At 40.8% G+C, this 20,757-nt stretch overlaps 1 protein-coding gene across 1 annotated transcript in view; it reads right to left on the reverse strand.

The window, feature by feature from the left end:
* GRAMD4 (GRAM domain containing 4) overlaps nucleotides 1–20,757 on the reverse strand; it is a 102,334-nt gene that overhangs the window by 48,687 nt on the left and 32,890 nt on the right. The window contains exon 3 of the mRNA XM_048501590.1: nucleotides 14,250–14,370. Within this exon, the coding sequence (XP_048357547.1) occupies nucleotides 14,250–14,370 (121 nt within the window). The remainder of the gene's footprint in view (nucleotides 1–14,249; nucleotides 14,371–20,757) is intronic.

A 20,757-nucleotide genomic window follows, 5' to 3' on the forward strand; every position in this document is an offset into this window, starting at 1 on the left:
ACGGTCAGAGGGATATTTTAATGTACCCTCTCCATCTTTGGTGACCAGACCTCCTGACTGAACTGCGACGACTGGGGCGTCGACTAAGGGGGTTTAGATCATGGAATGGATATGGTCAGGGAGTACATAAAGCTTGTCTCCTTCTGATCTCTCTTGCCTGGTGTGAGGTGAGTCCAGTTCCTCCGTGGTTGAATTACTCTGGCTGGAATGGCTGCAGCCTTCCTCTGCATGGTTCGTGTCCTCTGCCCCCTCTCTCTGCAGAAGAACCAGATCAGTCTCTGCTAATTTCGTCCGTCTGGATTAGTGGGGGGGGTGCAAAGGTAGTAGCGGAGCTCCGCCAACCACGTCCTGGCTAAGGACCCTGGTGCTCCAATTAGAGGCGGTGGTTTCATCTTCCTGGCGCTTTCAGCACTTGACTGGTGCCGTTTTCATGCCTTTTTTCTTCTTCACGGCGTCTTTGTTGGGCGGCTCCTTTGGCGCCGATTTAGGTGCTGCCGCTGCCGTCGCCTCTGAGGCTTGCGACCCGGAACTGGTGGCTGCCCTGGTTCCTTCTGCCATAGACCTCCCAAAGGTCTCAGGCGGCGGTGAAAAGGATCGCAGTGAGGCCATTGTAAAGGGCCTTTGCAATGGGGCCTCCTCTTTTTTCCCCTTTTTTGGTGGGAAACAGTAAACACGAAGGGGGGAGAAGAAGGAACGCAACATACACTTACGAAGATTGCACAAGACGAAGACTAGCCAGACTAAAATTAGGAAGACAAATGGATATCTCTCAGAAAAAGCTTGGAGCAATGTCCAAGCCCTGCTCTCCCTATCTAGGCAGGAACAATACTGGGGCCAAGATGGGTGCCCAAGCCTTCTTCAGGAAGTGACAACAAATTTGGTCCTGCCTCCCTGAGAATGAGTTAGGAATCACCCAATCAGGATGCCCAAGGTCGCCTCCAGGAGAACTAGGTTGTAATAATCACCCTGTCTCCAAATATCCTGAGGAAGGGACCTCTATACGGAGTGCTGCCAATTCATTTACATGCCAAGCTGACATATTTGCTATTAAAAATACTTTCATGGACAGACAGCAAGGAAACTGCAGCCCACGATTGCAAGCTGTCTAGACATTTAATGGGTCAAGACTCATGATACAGACCACAGGAGTATAGGCACTGGTATTTGGGGATATGAATTGAGTAGGCCTTTGAGGAATTTCTTAGTCAAACTGAAAAAAAAATTGATTGACCGTGTACTTGTGGGTGAAATGTCGATGCTTCTAAATGCACTCATATTGATGAATAAGGAAAAGCTTTTCGCTTTAGATGGAGTAATCAAATAAGTAATCAAATATAAGTGAAGGGGGTGGGTCCTGCAGAGAAGGCCAACCAGGCTGTGAAACACATCCACTTACAGCTATATGACAGTTGCGTGGCCAGTTTTCTAACTTCTATCTCTGAAGAGAATCTACAACCTGGAAAGAAACCTCCAAGCTGCAAATGAGCCAGATGGTGACAATAAAGTTGCCCTGTCACTATCAGCTTGGGTTCTAAGGACATAGGAGTGTATGTACCCCGGAATAACTGCATCAAACTAGGGAAACAGAGCTGGCATGACCAAAAGGGGGCAATGAGGATAAGTTGGTGTCTTCCTGCATTGCTTTGGTTTAAACACTTTCGATCAGGAGAATAAGAGGGAAGGAATAAAAAAGGATGCCTGTGCACTGGATCAGGAAGACATCGCCCAAAGGATCTGGGTCCCCACCCTCAAGAGAGCAAAATTGAGGAGCCTTTGAATTTTCCTTTGATGCAACAACAAATACCAGCATGCAACCATTTCAATTTTTAAAAACCCCAAATAAAAACCATTCAATTAACATTCTTAAAAAATTAGAAAATAAGCAAAACATTCAGCTAAAACCTTCAGATGCTTTTCAACAGCAATGTTTTTACATGGCTAGCTGAACAACAAGAAGAATTCTTGGAGGAAGCGGCACAAGCAAGGGAGCTAGCACTGAAAACATTTGCTTCTTTGTGCCATTTGTCCAGCTCCACGAGGTCATATTTGAAGTTCCTCAGCCTAAGGAAGAGATAATTCCATGTTTTCCTATTTTATGCAAATGAGTAGGGAAATAGGGAATTTCCATATTAGCAAACACCCTAACAGACAAGAGGCCTGTGGCGCAGAATGGTAAGCTGCAGTACTGAAGTCAAAGCTCTGCGGATGACATGAGTTTGAACCCAGTGATAGATGGTTTCAGGTAGTTGGCTCAAGGTGACTCAGCCTTCCACGGTCAGCTAAATGAGCACCCAAGTTTGCTTGGGCTAATGTGTAGACAACTGGGGGAGGCAGGGCAGACCACTCCGTAAACAAAGTCTGCCTAGTAGACACTGTGGATGTAAAGACACCCTGTGCGTCAGTAACAATCTGGTAATACTTAACAGACTGCAGACCTGGTAATGATCTGGTCATACCTAACAGACTGCACACTTCTAGTGGACAATGCAACATACAAAACAAACTCTAGGTTTTCATCGAGTAACCCCTGCCAGACCAAATATGACAGTGTGCATCCTACCACTATGTTCAGTGAAGTCTGAAGTCTTCCTTCATCCTAAGGAGCAGTGGTGGGATTCAGCAGGTTCACACCACTTTGGCAGAACCAGTTGTTAAAATGGTGCTTGTAAACAACCAGTTGTCAAATTATTTGAATCTCACCAGCAAAACCAGTTGTTAAATTATTTGAATCCCACCACTGCTAAGGAGCCACCAATGAAGGAGATGTGTAAATTGGAGGAAGAACTCTAAACACTTCTGGACAAAGTGGAAAGATACCTGCCAGCCTTTTTTCAACAACTGATTCTACATACAACATACACAGCTGCAACAGTTCAGTGGCAATTTGGCAGTTTTCTCTTTTGCATTCCAATACTAAAATTCATTAACACAAAAGACAGCAAAAATGTATGCAGTTACTTTCAAACATGAACCTTTCCCTTAGTGCTGAATTAAGTCATTCCATCTGTCTCAAAAGGTACAGAAGGAACAACAAACGCTCTAAAATGCTTAATGAGATAGTATGACTCATAACTGCAGTTAATACACAAAAAGCCAGCTTCAAGAACATGGGAACAGTCCCTCTCCTTTATAAATCAAATGGCCCCATTGACTGAGGAAATGTGGTTTACTGATGCTGATGTGAACCACACTCACTAATTTTCCTTAAACCAGGATCTGAAATGCAATTTGAACTGATTTTTATGGCAAGAGAAGAGGATAGTTAGCAAGGCAACATTTTACTTCCTACAGTTCTATTTCCCGAAGATTTCTCCTTTCCTTTTCCCCTTTGGCAAAAAAATCTGAAGCTGAAGGCAGTGTCCTGAATTTTGATGAATGGGATCTCAATGCACATGGCCTGCCCTGAATACAGATGGGACATGGATGTTTATTCAAACCACTTTTGTATAAACATTCATCTTCACCTTCAGATACCAGTCTTTGCACAGACCAGTTAAACAACCTGTTAAAAATATCCTTATCTATTGAAAAGAGATTCCAAGTGATGACATAGGGTGGAGTTCAGTGTTAAATAACAGGGATTTTTTTATTATTGGGAGTTAAAGGCTTTGGTTCTGATGTGCTACTGTAAAAGTAATGAAAAAGAAAATGTGCATGATAGCCTATCTTAACAATGACATTCTAGCAATGTGCAATTTATTTATTAAATTATAAGAAACCTTAGTAATAGTTCAAAAAGCAACTCTATTAAGCATTGTTGATTAAGCTTCGGAAACATTTTAAAATTCAGTAGTATTTTGGCTTTAAAATTATTGAAAAACTGAATATTTGATTTGGCAAAATATTCGGATTTCCAGAAGAAAGCAAAAAAAAAAAATTCAGGTCTGTTAAGCTTATTGGGAATTTTTTTGGTGTTTTTGCAGTTTCAAGCCTGCAGGGGACACATTTTTAAGATAGTGGCACCAAACTTGCAGGGTGGTTACAGGACACTGTCCTGATGAGACCACCAAGTTTGGTTCAAGGGGTCTAATTTTATGGACCCCCCAAGGAGGTGCCCCCATTTTACAGTGTTTCCAATTATTCTGATGGGAGATGTGGGCTACGCCTTTGATGACCCATAAAATGGCCCCTTTGAACGTAACTTCACCAAACCATGGTGCTTTTATCTGAAGGGTTTCCCAAAGCCACCCTGAAAGTTTGCCTCTACCTTGAAAAATGTTAAGGAGTATGTTTTTCGAGATAGAGACACCAAACTTTCAGGGTGGCTTCAGGAGACCCGCCTGACAAGAGCAGCAAGGTTTGGTGAAGTTTGGTCCAGGGGGACAATGTTATGGGTCATCAAAGAGGTAGCCCCCATCTCCTATTGCCCCCTAAACTAAACTTTGGTGTTCTTACCAGGATACTCTCCTGAAGCCACCCTGCAAGTTTAGTGCCTCTACTTCAAATATGCGGGCAATGGATTCAAGCGGCAAGTGGAAGGGGGGGCAAGGGGAAGACTTCACAGCAGCCAGGGTCCTGTTGACATGATGAGACCGGAAGACAGCCAAGGGGCCTCCAGTTCATTTACTGTATTGGTGGTACAACTATATATATATTGCAAAAAAGCTTACAAAAGTCTCACAGTTAATTTCTGAATCAACTTTACTTTGAAATCCCCCTACAAGGGAAGTGAGAGACCTAAGTACTCCAAATAACTGCATTGGGCGAGAGCTAATGGACACAACGGTGGCCACATAATAATCCTTCAATGTTATCTCATAGGATCTCTTAACCATCGAATAAGATGCTTTTGCATCTTTGTCATGAGTATTTTACAAACCCACTCTAGTTGTCTGAGTTTCTCTTTCTCCTCTGTAGTTCCAAAGTATATCATAAGGCTAACTTGGATAGGACACAAAGAGGATGTTCACCTAAGTAGTTCTTTATTGATGCTAATGGCTCCCAATCAGTTTGAATCAGTAGCGCTTTTGCACTTGCAGAGTTTTGCAAAAACCTGATACAAACCAGCCCACTGGTTGTTCAACACAGCTGTCATAGCTGTTCAACACAACATAGCTGTCATAGCTGTTCAACACAAATACTGACTTGCATCTACTGGATAACCTCAAACATGGTAGGTTTGAGGATTGAATGGATTCATAGAGAAATTTGCAGAATTCCTACTCATGGATGGACCATTACTTTACAAACCAGAGCAGAGATTATTTCAGGAAGATCAGCAACTCAGGCATTAGTTTAACACTGGAACGTCATTTTTAGACCTTAAGATATTGTACAATCCTTTCACATGCTTAGATTAACAGTTGAAAAGGAAAGTGCGCCTTTGTGAAAAACCAAAAATGCAGCTTCCAAAGGATTAAAAAAAAAGTTTCATTTTCAGAAACTTGAATAAATGAAGAAAAACGTTCAAAAATGAGAGAAAGGGATAGAAAAGTTTACTCTGGAAAGATGAGTCCTTCGTCTTGCATTTTCTGCTTTTTGCCACACCTCTGTTTTGCATGAAGTAAAGAGAATCTGCAAACCTCACAAATGTTCCTTTTTGTAAAACAACAAGAAGCAAACTACATTGTGAATTCAGTAGACGGGTTTCATTTATTTTAAATAAAGCATCATTTAAAAGGCAGAAAGTGCCTAAGTAGAACTATAATAAATGGTACATAAAATTAGGAGAGCCAGTGTGACATAGTGGTTAAAAGCAAGTGACTAATCTGGAAAACCAGGTTCAGTTCCCTACTCCTCCACATGAAGCCTGCTAAGTGACCTTGGGCCAGTCACAGTTCTCTCTGCAGAGGCAAGCAGTGGCAAAGAACTCGGAAAGCCTCTTGCCTTCAAAACCCAACAGGATCACCATGAGTCAGCTGTGACTTGATGACACTTTCCACCATCATTAGTTATCCACATATGACACCTCTTACATACCCTCAAGAAATGCCCTTTAAAGATGCAAAAGTGTTAATTCAGGATTGGTTGGTCTTTATTTATTAGGGACCAAGGATGGGCTCAGATGAGAGTCCCACACCCAACTACATAAATTTTAGCTGCTGATACATAGCAAGGTCATAAAATGGTCCTAGCAGAAGGTGTCCTTCAGGCGGCTACTTCATTTCTAAAAAACTTTAGAGAACAGAGAGGTTGTGGCATCACTGGTTGCTAAACTGGATCCTTGCAAGATTATTTCTGACAAGGTTACTAAACTTTTATTTTATAAATTATGGTACTAGAGTGGAATTTCAGAGCAGATCCAAAGTGGATCATAACAGCATTAGACTGAGAAGCCAATACTTGGTTTCTTTCTGTAGCTGGAGTTATGAGATAGAAACAGCCCAAACAGCACTTGTACTCTGAGAAGCGCAAAAGGAGAGTTGTTCAAGATCAAAACTGAAAGTTGTTGATACCCTATTTATCTACTCAGCCAACTATGGATGGCATATACATTCTTGAGCTTTGTATTTAACATTAGACTTCTTTCTATCTTTTATTAATATTGAGGGGGATAGTTCTCCTCAATTTTTCATGCTGTGCTTATCAATGTCCAATATAGCAATTACACACCATCTGTTTTGTTCTTACAAATGTTCCTGGTTGTCCAGGTCTTGATAATTTTTTTTTAAATTTTTATTATTATTATTTTTGAAATAAATTTTAACACAAACATTTCATTACAATAACAATAAAATAGAAGAGTTTGGATTTATATCCCCCCTTTCTCTCCTGCAGGAGACTCAAAGGGGCTGACAATCTCCTTGCCCTTCCCCCCTCACAACAAACACCCTGTGAGGTGGATGGGGCTGAGAGAGCTCCGAGAAGCTGTGACTCGCCCAAGGTCACCCAGCTGGCGTGTGTGGGAGTGCACAAGCTAATCTGAATTCCCCAGATAAGCCTCCACAGCTCAGGCGGCAGAGCTGGGAATCAAACCCGGTTCCTCCAGATTAGATACGCAAGCTCTTAACCTCCTACGCCACTGCTGCTCCTAAAATAACACATGAAATTGCAAGAAAGAACACCACAAATCCATACATATAAACATAGCAGTACTTTTTAGCTCAATGAGATGTCTATAATATATATATTATTATTTCATACATACACTAGTAAACCATACATAAAACTTGAACATCCTCCTCTTTCTTCATATAATCTACCCATTTGGCCCAATTCCCTTCATATGTTTCGAAAGGTAAGTTTCTAATTGGATAGCTCATTCTATCAAGCACATAAAAGCTTTGAACTTTTTTGGATCTATTCATGAAATTTGGGTAAATCATTAGATTTCCATTTCTTGGCCAGAACTATTTTCGCCGACATCAGCATATGAAGTAAAACATGCATATATGATTTCAAATTACAATCATTAGCAAATGACGGACCTAATAGGTAATTGGTAGGATTTAGTGGAAAATCACATTTCATAACCTTCTCAATTCCGTTACCTATTTCTTGCCAATATTCCTTTATTTTGGAACAATGCCACCACACATGTTTAAAAGTTCCAACCTCCTCCCCACATTTCCAGCAAAGAGATGAAGACTTTTTATCTATCCTTGAGAGAATCTCCTGAGTTATATCATCTCAGTAAAACATTTTGAGATTATACTCCCACATATCGGTGTTCGGTGTGAACTTATACATGTATTTCCAATAAGTGTTTCAGTCCTCCAACGATATTAATTTCCCTCTGAGTTTCGCTCACTGAATCATGCAATTTCTTAGCAGGTCCTGCTCTACTGCTTGCTCCAATAATAATTTATACAGTACACTCGTAGTTTTAGTAATATTAATTGTTAAAGCTCTATCTAGAGGATGGGGCGGTATAAAAGTTTAATAAATAAAAAAAAAATAAATAAATAAATAAATCCATCCATTCCCCTGATATTTCCCACCTCTCTATATCAGTCTTCATATCCCCCTTTATTTGCAAATAAGTCATCTCATCACAAGTCTCATCACTGATTTGTATTTCCTCTCTTGATTTCATTTGGAATCTCCCATCCATCTTCATCAGTAAATCCTGATATGTAAATTATATATTTCCTTGTTCTCTATTGGGTAACTGTCTATTGGATAACTGGTCATTTTCAATTATTCCTTTTCAATGGTCTCTTCATTTCCTGGATGTGTAAAGCAAGTATTTCCTGTGATCTCACCCAGTGATAGGATTGCAGTTAAAGACAGACCTGCAGCGTTCTGTCTTTATGCCATGCGCATATGCTTAATTCCTCTTGGTGGAGAGCTTATTTATACACAAAAAAAGTCTGCTCTCCATCTTCTATGTTAACTAGCAGTTCTTCAAATGCAACCTCATTCTTCTAAAGTAATAAACCCTCCAACTTTGGGTAACAGCAGGCAGGAGGTAAGCCTTTCTCATAACTCTTCAAAGTACTGCACTGAAGCCAGATCTCATTAGCATGCTGCTTGCTTCCTCATCCTCATGAATGAAGTTACTGAAAATCCAACCAACAACTGATGCCAATTCCCACCCAACTCAATTACAATACCAGTCTTCCTTTCTTCTCAATCTTGTCAGCCAGCAATTAACCCATATTATGACTTCATAGCCAGAACTATTTATGTTCTTTTTTCCTCCTAAAATCTAAAACTGTCTTAATGAACTGCCAAACCTATCACATTTGCAATCTAGCATCACTGTACCGAGTTTTGCTGACACAATTAATCTCACCTCTTGATATTGTATCACAAAAGAAAAAAGCCTTTTCTTTGCTGCAGAGAAAGCTGACTGTTTGAAGTATTTTAATTAAGGTATTAATAAATTATTTTCCCAGCTCACTTTCACTTTTGAGTTTCACAACTGTGGTAATACATTTGAACACCTACAGGTGTCTTGGGGTGCCAAATCTCAGAAGCTGAATGTGAGCAGGAGGATATGGGATGTTTTATCTGAGACAGGAAAACTGAGCCTCTCCCATATGCCCCTTCAACAGTCATGGAAGCACACTATAACTCCAGCCTTTGGAGAATGTTATTTAATGCAATGCAAAGGGGAAATCAGTGCTGCAGCCACACATCATTGGATACTGCACTGTTGTTGTGTTACAGCAGTTATGCATGGTCAGTGTATTGCAATATCCAATGATGTGTGGAAGTACTGAAGTCATCATTCACAGTAGATTGGCCATATGTAAATATTTTTAAATGCCTGAATTGGGATCCCTGACTCTATAGCTACTTAGACAGAAACTGTCAGCCCCTCAACATAATATATAAAATGGGAGTTGGAATGAGTAGCAGTGAACTGTATAGGCATACTGGACTACTTAATCTCAGGGTTGGCAGTCTTGTTAAGTTGTTGCAGAAAAAATAAGAAGATACCTTGTGGTACCTTGGAGCCTAACGAATTCTTATTCTGGCGTAAGCTTTCATGGCCCAGAGGCCACTTCATCAAATGTATGTAGTGGGCCCTCATGGGCAGTCATATGCCAAAGGATACAAAGAAAGAAAACAGGGTCAAATAACCATGAAATGCAGGGCATGATGTAATTCTGTACAATTCAAATATAAATTCAGAAAAGCACACAGGTGATTCACAATTAGATTAATTGCTGATAACTGACAATTCACTTGCCAGACTTGCCAAACTAGCTCATTTCCCCAGTACATCCTGAACCTTCAACACCAGAAAGACAAAGGTTCAGTTCACAAGTTACAAAGGCTTTAAATTATCCAAACTAGTAATAGCCAAGGAACCTGAAGTTCTTGTTAATTCCCTGGGAAATGGGGCCAAATTTCACTATGAATTCAAATTCAGATGCACAATGGAGCCTCCCACTGAAGGGCTTTTACAGGCTCTTAAAATAAGCAACTGGTTTCCGAAAAACTGAAGTTTCCCTAGTGTCAAACTGATATCCGGACACATGACAAGGTCATTTTGTGCTTCATGTTTGTGGTTGAAAACAATTGTAATTGGAAGTGCAGGAATGCTAGACAAATGGCCCAGAGCTCCAAGAGGTTGATAGGTAGTAGAGATTCTTCTGAACTCCATTTCCCTTGGATCAGGACTCCATGAAGATTTGGGACCAATGTTGAATTGGGTAGAAGCAACCTTGTCTGAGGTTGGATGTCTGGATCTACCAAGTGAGGCTGGATCAGATCCTTGGTGGAACAGGAACTAGATTGTTGTCCCTCTGTATGATCTAAAATTGAAGGGAGGGCAGAAGTTGCTGGAGGGAGCAAAAATGCATCTTTCCCCATTGGATCGCCTTGTGTTTAAGACTAACAGACCCATCAGGGCCAAAAAAGACATTAGAGGCACGAGAGATGTCTTTATCACAGAGACACTCATTTTTCTGGTCTTTGAGATCTTCTTTTCCAGCAGCAGGAACTTGTTCAGGGCAGCATCCATGAGAACTCCAGGGTGGGAATCAGGGAGCTCTTGGTTAGATTTACCAATAACTCAAAGTTCTGGAGACATACAATGGTGTGCTGTGTGCCCAACCTCAACTTGGCCCAAGATTCTGATCTTACTAGAATGCCGTCTAGGTAAGGATGCACTCTGATCCCCACTTCTCAAAGTTTGACGATGGGGTAAATGAGCACCTTGGAGAGCACCCTCAGTGCCATTGCCAATCTGAAGGGTAGGGCTCTCTACTGGTAATGTGTCTCTTCTGCACAGTAGTGAAGAAATCTCCGATGGCTTGGAAGGATCGGACTGTAAAGATATGCTTCCATTAAGTTTATGGAAGGTAGGAATTCCTGATGTTGAAGTGACTGGGCTATAGAACGAAGGGTTCAGTCCTGAATTGTCAAAGCTTGATGAATGTGTTGAGGTATTTCAGGTCCAAAATGACCCTCCAGTCACTGTTCCTTTTGAACACAGTAAAAAAATAGAACAGACCCCTTGTCCCCTCAGAAAAGGAGGTACAAGCTCTATCGCTTGAATTTGCAACAGATGTTGAACTGAAGTTTTGGTTCTCAGCCACTTGGCCAGAGTTCTGGATTGGAGGGAAGGCACGAAATGATCCTGTGGGATTTGCCTAACTTCTAGGGCATAGCCTTGGGTGACAACTTCCAGGATCCACTGATCTGCTTGGGAAGACAGCCAGATGTCCTGAAATAAAAGAACCTGTACCTGCCTGCAGTCATTGTTTGGACTACTTGGTCTCCTGATCTCCCTTGTTTTGCTGGGAAAAGACTGCTTATGGAATTCGTTGAGGAAAACCCTTTTTTTATATGAGGAACCAGTGCAACCAACTCAAAAGCAAGCAGATTATTTCCAAAGAAGAAAACAAGATTGGAAAAAGTTAAAATACCAGAATACTATTACTTAATCTGTTAAACCATCAATCTACCCTAAAGGTATTAGGCCTGAGCTACATATTACAACCAGAAGGGAAATGTGCCGTAGGATAGCATTGGTGCGCTAATGGTAAACATCCCAGTCCTGGGAGGTGTTCCATACACATATGGAAGCAAATGTTTGAACACAAACTGCATACAAATGAGGAATGTATGAACAAGCCAGTATCATACATCAGGGTTCCCTTTCCCAGTTCAAGCTGGATGTGAAGAAACTTTTCTTTAAAAAATCTTAAAATCCTACCAGCCTACTGTTCAGGAAAGGAAACTGAAGAATAAACTCAGTCCCTCATTACCATTCCTGATCTGCAGGATTCCAGCCCAAGTATAGACTGGCAGTTTGAATTTCAGTTCCAACTTATTTATTTATTTAAAAGAGTTCTATTCTAACCGATCAGAGCCCTATTTGAGGCAGTTTACAATTAATAAGTTAACAGTGTAAGAACAACAGGCCATTGGACATTAGCTGCATAAAAGTTTCCATAAAACAGACTTCAGACCAGAGAAGACCACTAAACAAAGCTGAAATAATTAAAAACAAAATTGATTTAAAAGATACGTTTTGGCCTAGTGCCTAGAAGACAGTAAAGTGGGCATCAGGCCAGCCTCAAGTGGAGGGGGACATTCCATAGGTGAAGTGCCATCATAGTAAATGGTCTGCCTCTAGTCGCCACCTGCCTCGCCTCTGAAGACAGGGTACACAAAGTAGGGCTTAAGAAACAGATCTTACCTGGGGGTCTGGTTGGCATGGGAGGAAGTGGTTTGGGGCATATTGCATTTATATTCAGCTGTTCTTTCATGATGGACTTCAAAGCAGTGCATGTAGGATGCTCAAAAGGTCTCCCATCCAGACATGGCCAGAAACAGCTATATCACATGCCCTACAACCATGCCCTGAGAAGAATACCAACATCTAGGGAAAGATCTCTAAATTAAATCAGGAGGCCTGGATATCATGGAAGGAAGTGGTTGGGGGGCATATTGCATTTATATTCAGCTGTTCTTTTATGATGGGTTTTAAGGCATTACATGTAGGATGTACATGTACTCAAAAGGTCTCACATCCAGGCATGGCCAGACCTAGGCTCATTCTGCACAGCATATTTATAATGAGTTGCAATCATTATGAATAAATTCATTTATTGCAATTCGTTATAAATATGATGTGCGGAATGAGCCTAGACTTGCAAGATGGCTGTATCACATGCCCTCCAACTGTGCCCTGAGAAGAATACCAAAATCTAGGGAAAGAATTCTAAATTAAATCAGGATCTCTCCCTTTGCACTGTGACATCAGTGTGACTCACAGTGTCACATGGGCTCTGAACACTAGGGGATAAGAAGAGACTACGCCTTTTGAGGCCCTGGTGTGCTCATCCACCACATCTATCAGGCAGCTCACCTTATTTTGGCAGTGCACCAAGATCCCATGGCTATTATGCAGAGGGCAACGTTTTAGAAAAATAATGTAATTATGTTCTTTCCCACTTAGTGAGATCTGTAGGGAATAATTTGCCATTTAACTCAAGCTGACATCTAGTTCTGACTCAGCTTTCTTTGCCATAGCTTCTAGGCTACAGAGCAAGGAATCTGTGGGGCCAGGATCTTTCTGTTTTCAAAAGGGACCAGAAAACCACCATAAAGTCAATCCGAACTCAGACGGATTCCACATGGGCCCCTACAGCAGTGTCCCTCCAGCATATATAATGCCAGTGGAGCCCGGGGGCCATTTGCACGCTGAGGTACAAATGGCCCCAGAGCAGCCATGGCTCGCAGGAGAACCTCTGAATTGGGATGGATAATATTAACAATTACAAAAGAGACAGAAAATGCAGATAGCTCTACTCAACCACATAACAATCCAAACAGAAAATATATTTTATTAGGACCAATCAAAATATCACAAAACAGTTGAATAAGATTTGAGGTCTTCAGAACTCTTAATCAGCATGGATTTTTTTAAAATGAAGAATGAAAGTTTTTAAGTTTCCTCGCCCACCTTTATTGTACAACCCAATCTGAAAGAGTTCTGGAGAACTCAAAAACTTTCACATTGTTACACAGTTTTTATTTTTGCTTTGGTTTAAGATCGTTATATGCAACCATAGATAAATTCCAGCCAATAATAGCACTAATGCCTATTCTTCTCCAAGCCAGTGCCTAAACAGAGTAGAAACACCTATACAGCCTCCTCCAAGTTAACATAGATAAGACAGTGCTGTCAAAAGACTTTGGTGATAAATCTCTACATTTTTACAGTTTGCTTATTCTCAAATGTACCTAGAACATAACTTCTGGCTGTAATACAAGCAAGTATTTTTGGTAGAACTAGTGTAGCAATTTATAATTTAAAAAATTAGTTGTGCAATTTGTACACTAAAGACATGCAGTTATTATGTGCAAAGACTAAGAGATGGGGGTACGTGTTAGAAATTCAATGCATATATTTGCAAGCACACTCTTTTATGCACCTGAAACATTTTCTATGCATCCTGAACATAAGCAGAAGCATTTAATACACCAGGTTTAACCCCAACACTTGTACGTTTAGATTTCTGAAAGGAACACACACAGACGGCAACTGGCAAAGACTTCCTCCTCAACAGTTAAAAGCTTGGGAACGACATTGTCTCTGATAGACGTAGTGAAATGAATGATCCAATGTGTGCTGTTTGCCACCCTCCATCAATTGTACAAAAAGCTTCACTTCCTTCCTTTCTCTCTCTCCCTCTCCATTTCTAAACTATTTTACTATTATGACCTCAAATTATAATGTAGAAATATTTAGACTTTTCCAGTTACAAAACAAGTGAATCATACCAAGTAGGGCTAATGCATTACAAACAGATTATGACAACATTCAATATTATAAAACTCTATTTCCTATACATATGCATAAAGCACATCAAATCATTGTAAAAAAAATCTTTTGTACTTACGCAAAAAATGTTTTTCCAGCAAGGCAATTTCCAGATGGCCTTTGATTTCATTTAATCTATCAGATTCTGTCCGATTATAATCCTGGACCCCTGAAGCCATGTTGATGGTCCCAGGACCAGCCTATTTGGGGTGGAGGATGGAGAGAAAGAACAATAACATTGGTTGCTGAGAAGGCAGCCTCTCTCATGGGGAGTCAGTTATATACACATCAAAAGAAAAACAATGCAACTGTGCATAAAATAGAGATATGTCTGAGATCATGCGCACTCTCAGTCTACAAATGTCCTACTCAGCATTAGCTGGCTGAAATAAATCAGCAGCAGCTAATCATAAAAGCAGCAATCCCCATCAAGAGGCTTAGAGCACTGCGCTTGCTCAGACCTCCAAAAGCCACAGAGGGAAAAATGTGGAGTTCTGCAGCAAAAAATAAATAAAAATTACTATCAACCTTACTCCCTCCTCCCAGTGGGAAACACATTTTGAATAATGGACATTCAGAGAAAACTCCTCTTTGAGCAATCATTAGAAACATACAGCCAGACTGCTGGAGGCCCCTGCATAAATCCCTTCTCATGTATATGCTAATGCATTTTGCAGCACAGCGTTAGGAAAGGGAAGGGAAAAAACACAAAAGAGACTGCAGTCCTCAGGCTCTGGTAGACAATAGACAGGAGCACCTGTGCTCAGAATGCAGGATAAAATCCTGCTGAATACAAAATTCTAATACCAAGCAACCCCCTGCCCCACATAAGCAATTTTCTTCCATGCAAAAATAAATGCATATCCAGAGAATAGATTAAATAAAGAAATGTTAGTACTGAGACAGCTTAACTGCCAAAGGGAGAAAGCAGTCTACACACAGTAAGAGCAACAAAGGAATATATGCGCCTGCGCAATGAAAGGTACAGGTGCTAGGAAAGGGAGGAAAAAACTCCATGAAAATAGACAATTAGCATATTTGCCTGTTCACTGTGTTTTCCGTTTGCAGGGAGTTTTCCAGTAGGAAAGCATTTAAAGAGTAATCTTCCCCCACCTACTTTGAAGGAGTACCCTTCTTCCTACCACATCACTGCCATATAAAAAAACCCTGAACCCTACATAATAAATATTGACTGTTAAACAGCAACATTTCAATTGTTGAGATCTTTAAACTTCTAAGGCAGTATTTTTCCTAACAGGTTTTTAAAAAATTAATCTAGGATGTTCACTAATAAAAATCCATTTGAAACAATGAATGTTTAGAAGAAAATGCCTTATTTAAAGGTATGGTCAAGGATGTATCGCCCAGGGGGACATATGGGGTCAAATGTCCCGGGGCGGAGGCCTTTAGACATGTGGGGAAATGAGGGAGAAACACAGCCTGCCACACCAGCCGAAAATATACCAGCAAAAATATACCAGATTCTAGAATCTTGGGATGAGATTCCAGAAAGCTCTAGGACAGTAGCAGGTTTGCAGTAGCAAAAGCAGCGATCCTGCCCTCCCACCTCACCTGCGCCCTCACTCTCCTTTTCTGCCTCTGCAATGCCTTGTGTTTGGAAAGGGGAAGGGGAGGGGGCGACAGGAGGTAGGAGAGAGACTGGTGGGTGGGCTTTAGCAGAGCTGGAGCCGGGTGAGCCCTTGCACTAGCCAAAAGAATGCATCAAGCATGGCCTGCGGTAGAAAAGCCCCCATTCAAAACACCTGGAAAGGTATTAAAAAGATGGGTGCTGGATGCTCGTGGGGGCGGGGGTGGGCCCTGCAAAATCAGTTCTTGCCCCAGGCTCCATTTTCTGTAGAGAAGCCACTGGGTATGGTCAGCATACATCCCTCATTCATTTCCACAACAGTCACAAAAACAAAATCTGTATAACTGTCACCATATTGCCGATGGCCCTGGCCGAGAAGGACCAGGCTAGCCCGATCTCATCAGATATTGGAAGCTAAGCAAAGTCAGCCTGGTTAGTACTTGGATAGGAAGTCCAAGATTACTATGCAGAGGAAGGCAATGGCAAACTACCTCTGTTTATTTCTGGTCTTGAAAATCTTATGAGGCCCCAATTAAGCTGGCTGTGACTTGACAGCACTTTCCACCATTTTGTAAATGTAAAGGCCTAGTCTGAAAGACCAACCAACCTCCTTCTATGAACTCCAGACTGTTCAGAAATAACTGAATTGAAATAATTAGTGCCTTGAACAGAATCACCTAGTTTGCAACTCACTGATAACCACAGTAAAGATAATTATGCTAAGGAAGTTAAAACTCATGTAAAATCACGATACAAGCTTTGATTCTATGAATGAATTTCTTGTGCACTAGACAGAGGAACTGTGCTCCATAACACACCTCCTCTAAAACTTCTGTTTGCATATGTTTGCATATGGGACATTAAGCAAGAAGAAAAAAGCGCATTCTACAACAGAAACTAATATGCACAGAACTCATTCATAGGATCCAAGCGATGGAGGTGGGGAGGGGACTGATGGTAGAAGAGTAAATGATGATGAAATAGCAACCACCAGCATATCCACTGCTAAAGGATATTCTTGCCCTTTATGAAGCATTACAAGGGATTCCCACAAAGATTAAGTTGCCCAGTGAACAGGCATCTTCTAGATTTCAAAACAACTTCCTCACTGGTCCTCCAAACATCTCCAAGTTAATTGCGGAAGCTTCAGATACTCTACCAGTGCAATCTTAAGAACACATTCAAGGGAGTAAGCCCTACTGAATAGACCTGCTGAGCACATCATTTTAGGATTATTCTCCAACAGACCAGCAGGTACCCATAGTCCCAGTTATCTGCCATGTGGCTCCACAGTTTGCCCTGAACCCTTTTGTGGCTTCCTTTGGACTTTTTCCCAAATCCAAATAGAATTCTGTCAGTTTTGTTCAGGCACACATGCTCAGAATTCACAAATGTCCTTGATAATAAACTGCAGCCAGAGCTGTGACAGTTATTTACTCTTTAGTACAGAGTTTGGGGAAGGTATTGGTTGCTACTGGGACATAAAATTAACATCGAAAACTCTGACAAAAGTTTAGTAAATTTACTGGTAATCACATTGTTCCTTTGCAAAATCTATGTACACAGAACCATACCTCTTAAGTGCTAAATTTCAAGAAGTTCAACTAATAGAATATTGTTTGATGTGGAACAAGTCGCACAAGGAGTTATGTGTGAAGATGGAAGGACAAGCAGTAAAAATGAAAGTGAAACTTTTTGAGCAGAATGCTCCACATGTCTTGGGATCTTCATGTGTATAGTCTAAGGTTTATCATATTGTTTTCTCCCTGGAGGAGAAAAATCTATAATGGCAGCAGGCCATAAAAGAGACCCAGTCTGGGAATATTTTAATAAAGTTCCTCTACCCATAGGTAAGGGCAGGCACGCGTGCAAAATGCAAACACTGGTGGCCTGAATGAATCTGAAGTTATGAGCTTACTGCAAGGTAAACTGTCTATTTCTAAGATAACTGTTTTTGGACGAAAAAGGTATTATTCTAAACATGAAAGCTTCATCTGGTTGTAAATATTAAGACTAAACCAGTAAGAATTAGTCTTTATGGAGAAAAGTACGATTTAAACCTAAACTTACAGATTAGGGATTTAAATAAAATCCACCCTGATAAGAATATTTTCAAGGTAACCTACTACAGCTTCCATGAAACTGGGGACAGGGGGGATGTGGAAAGATATGTCAGAATCTGTGAATATGTCCACCTAAGTGCAAAATGTCAAGCCCACAAAATTCTGATGACTTCACCATAATGATCTTATCTGTAACGTTTATACTCAGCACCAGCTGCAAAGGTGCACTGCATCTCAAAGGTACATTGCATCTCAATACTCTTTCATTTCTCTAGATAAGCCACAGGATATTTGAAGACAGTTAAAACCAGAACTAAGAGGGAAAATTTCAGCTCAGCTTTCTGCTTATCAAGAAACTCTCTGTCAATACAGCGAGCAAGCAATGCAAATCTCCAGCATTTAATCTTCATTGAAATCACACACAATTTCCTGATGTTAGAACAAGAATTTTCAACATTTTTTGAAGTCATGCAACACTTCTTCCTCTACTGCAATCACATCAGCAATCAGAATTTCGTCTTCAGTTTAAATTGTCTACTGAACTAATTAAGAGTAATGTTACTGTATATTACAGAACAGGCTGTAAGTAGTGAATCTGTCACACATGATGAATAGTGTCACCATGTCACAAAGGACTAATATAGATATGTAAAGGTCAATGGGCTGGGGAGCAGGGAGGGAAAGTGTCATGGAGGACCATTTGGCCAGGCCTCAAGCTCAGGCATGACCTCAAACTTAGACATTCGCTAATATTTTGCCATTTGAAAAATGAGCTTGCATTTATATTCACTGCTATATAGTACTCACTCTCAGATTATTTTTATTATGGCAAGGAATCTCAAAAACAGCAAGTGCTCTGGTCTTCTGGTAGCCTGGGTGGGCTAGTAACTCTTATTTGTAAAGCTGAGCATATTCTCATGTCACAACATGGTACAGTAGTTAAGAACAACAGACTCTAAACTAGAGAACTGGATTTGATTCCCAACTCCTCCAACATGAAGCCTACTGGGTGAACTTGGGTTAGTCACAAATCTCTCAGAACTCTCTCAGCCCCACCTATCTCACAAAGTGTCTACTAAAGGGAGAGGAAGAGAAGGCTGCTTTGAAACTGGTGTCATAACTCTTCATTTCAAGAGCAACAAAATCACAAGTTTCCCCATCACTGGAAACAGAGTTAAAAAGCAAGTACATCACTGGAATCAGAGTTAAAAAGCAAGGTCACGTTTAGAATTTTTTTTTTACTCTACTCTGTTGTCCAGGAAGAATGGCGTTATTAAATCTAGTTTAACAGAACTGAATACAAAGAAGGCATGTGCTCAGATTCCATCGTCTATTACCGTAGCTACCACATGAGGCAACATATTATTTCTTACTTGCTCTTTTCCAAAAGATGGTGATGTATTTGTATTGTGTTTTAAAAGCAGAAATAGAGCTCTAAACAGATGGAGCAGAAATGATTATGAATGATAAATGAGGTCCAAGGATCCTGAAATGCAACTGGGGGAAAATACATTCAACACAAACAGAAAGGGAAGGGGGAAAAAACCCTTCAACCCAAAAACAACAGGTAATCAAAGAAGTTGACGAAAAAATCAAACGATAGACTGGATAACAAATAGTTACATACAGAAACTATACAAAAAGCTTTAATATATTTTAAATCATTATAAATATCCTTGAAACCAAACATATTTCAGCCAAAAGGGCTTCTTCAGTGGCAAAAATTGTAAAATGCATACATCATAAAATGCAGTCATTCAAATATATGAATATACGAAATGTAACAAATATGACTAAGCTTTTAGCACATATAGAAAGCAGGGGCAGTTCATTAGCTCACAATTTCCCTTTTCATTGTTGGAATGATATAGGACTATCCAGTAACATTTTGCAGGCAATTCTTATATCTGGTCCAAATCTCTTAGTGAGCAAAATCAGAATGAATCCTAGTTCTATGGTGTGTACACAGTCACATTCAAGAAGAAGATTATTTTTATATTCTGAATGACTGCATCTTATGTGTTTGTTTTATAATTTGTACCAGCCTTTTGGTTGAAACGTGTTTGGTTTCAAATATATTTTTAAAGACAAAAAATGTTTTAAAGCTATAAATACACACATACACACACACACACAATCTACTGTACATAATCTACTGTAATCCAGTCTATTAGTAATTTTTTTGTCACCAAAAATATATACCAAGCCTGTTGCAGGCAAACAATGTCCATCCTCATCAGATGAACTGACAATTTTAGAACTCACCCATTCTTATGCAATATGGCCTATGGCTGTGATGGCGAACCTATGGCACGGGTGCCCAAGGCGGCACTCAGAGCTGTCTCTGTGGGCACACATGCAGTCATCTCCCCCTTCCCCCCCTCGCCCAACCAGAGGCAGCTGCCAGCAAATGCATTGGGAGTCACGCTGCACAGCTGGGGCTGAGCTTCAGGGAGGTCCTCTTGAGCCGACCTGGTTTGCTGTAAGTACCATCTACTGCCCCAGCTGTAGTACCCCCTCCCCCACAAAACTTGAGAGACTGGAGGCTGGCACGCTTTTCTTGACGTGTAACTTTTGGGACCAAACTAAAACTTTGAGGGTAGGATTAAAAAGCAGCAGTCAGGGTGAGGGGCTTCCATTGGGAGGAGTGCATCTGCCAAGAGCAGGACAGGCGCAGTGGTGGGATTCAGGAACTCGCCCCGATTGGAGTGAATGGTTTGTTAAAGGCCCCCCTCCCCTGGGAGAGATGGGGCTTTTAGTGCCTGGGAGCCCAGGGCAGGGAGGAGAGATCTTGCAAGGTCCCTAGGCTCGCGATGCCAATCCTGTTCCCACAGGATCAAAGCAAAAGTACAAAAGACGAAAGGCATTTCACACCAATAAAGAATTGAGCTAAACCAGACCCCGACCAACTGGCAGGAGAGGGAGAGGAGCATTCC

Source organism: Sphaerodactylus townsendi, linkage group LG06 (assembly GCF_021028975.2).
Source record: "Sphaerodactylus townsendi isolate TG3544 linkage group LG06, MPM_Stown_v2.3, whole genome shotgun sequence".
NCBI classification, from domain to species: domain Eukaryota; kingdom Metazoa; phylum Chordata; class Lepidosauria; order Squamata; family Sphaerodactylidae; genus Sphaerodactylus; species Sphaerodactylus townsendi.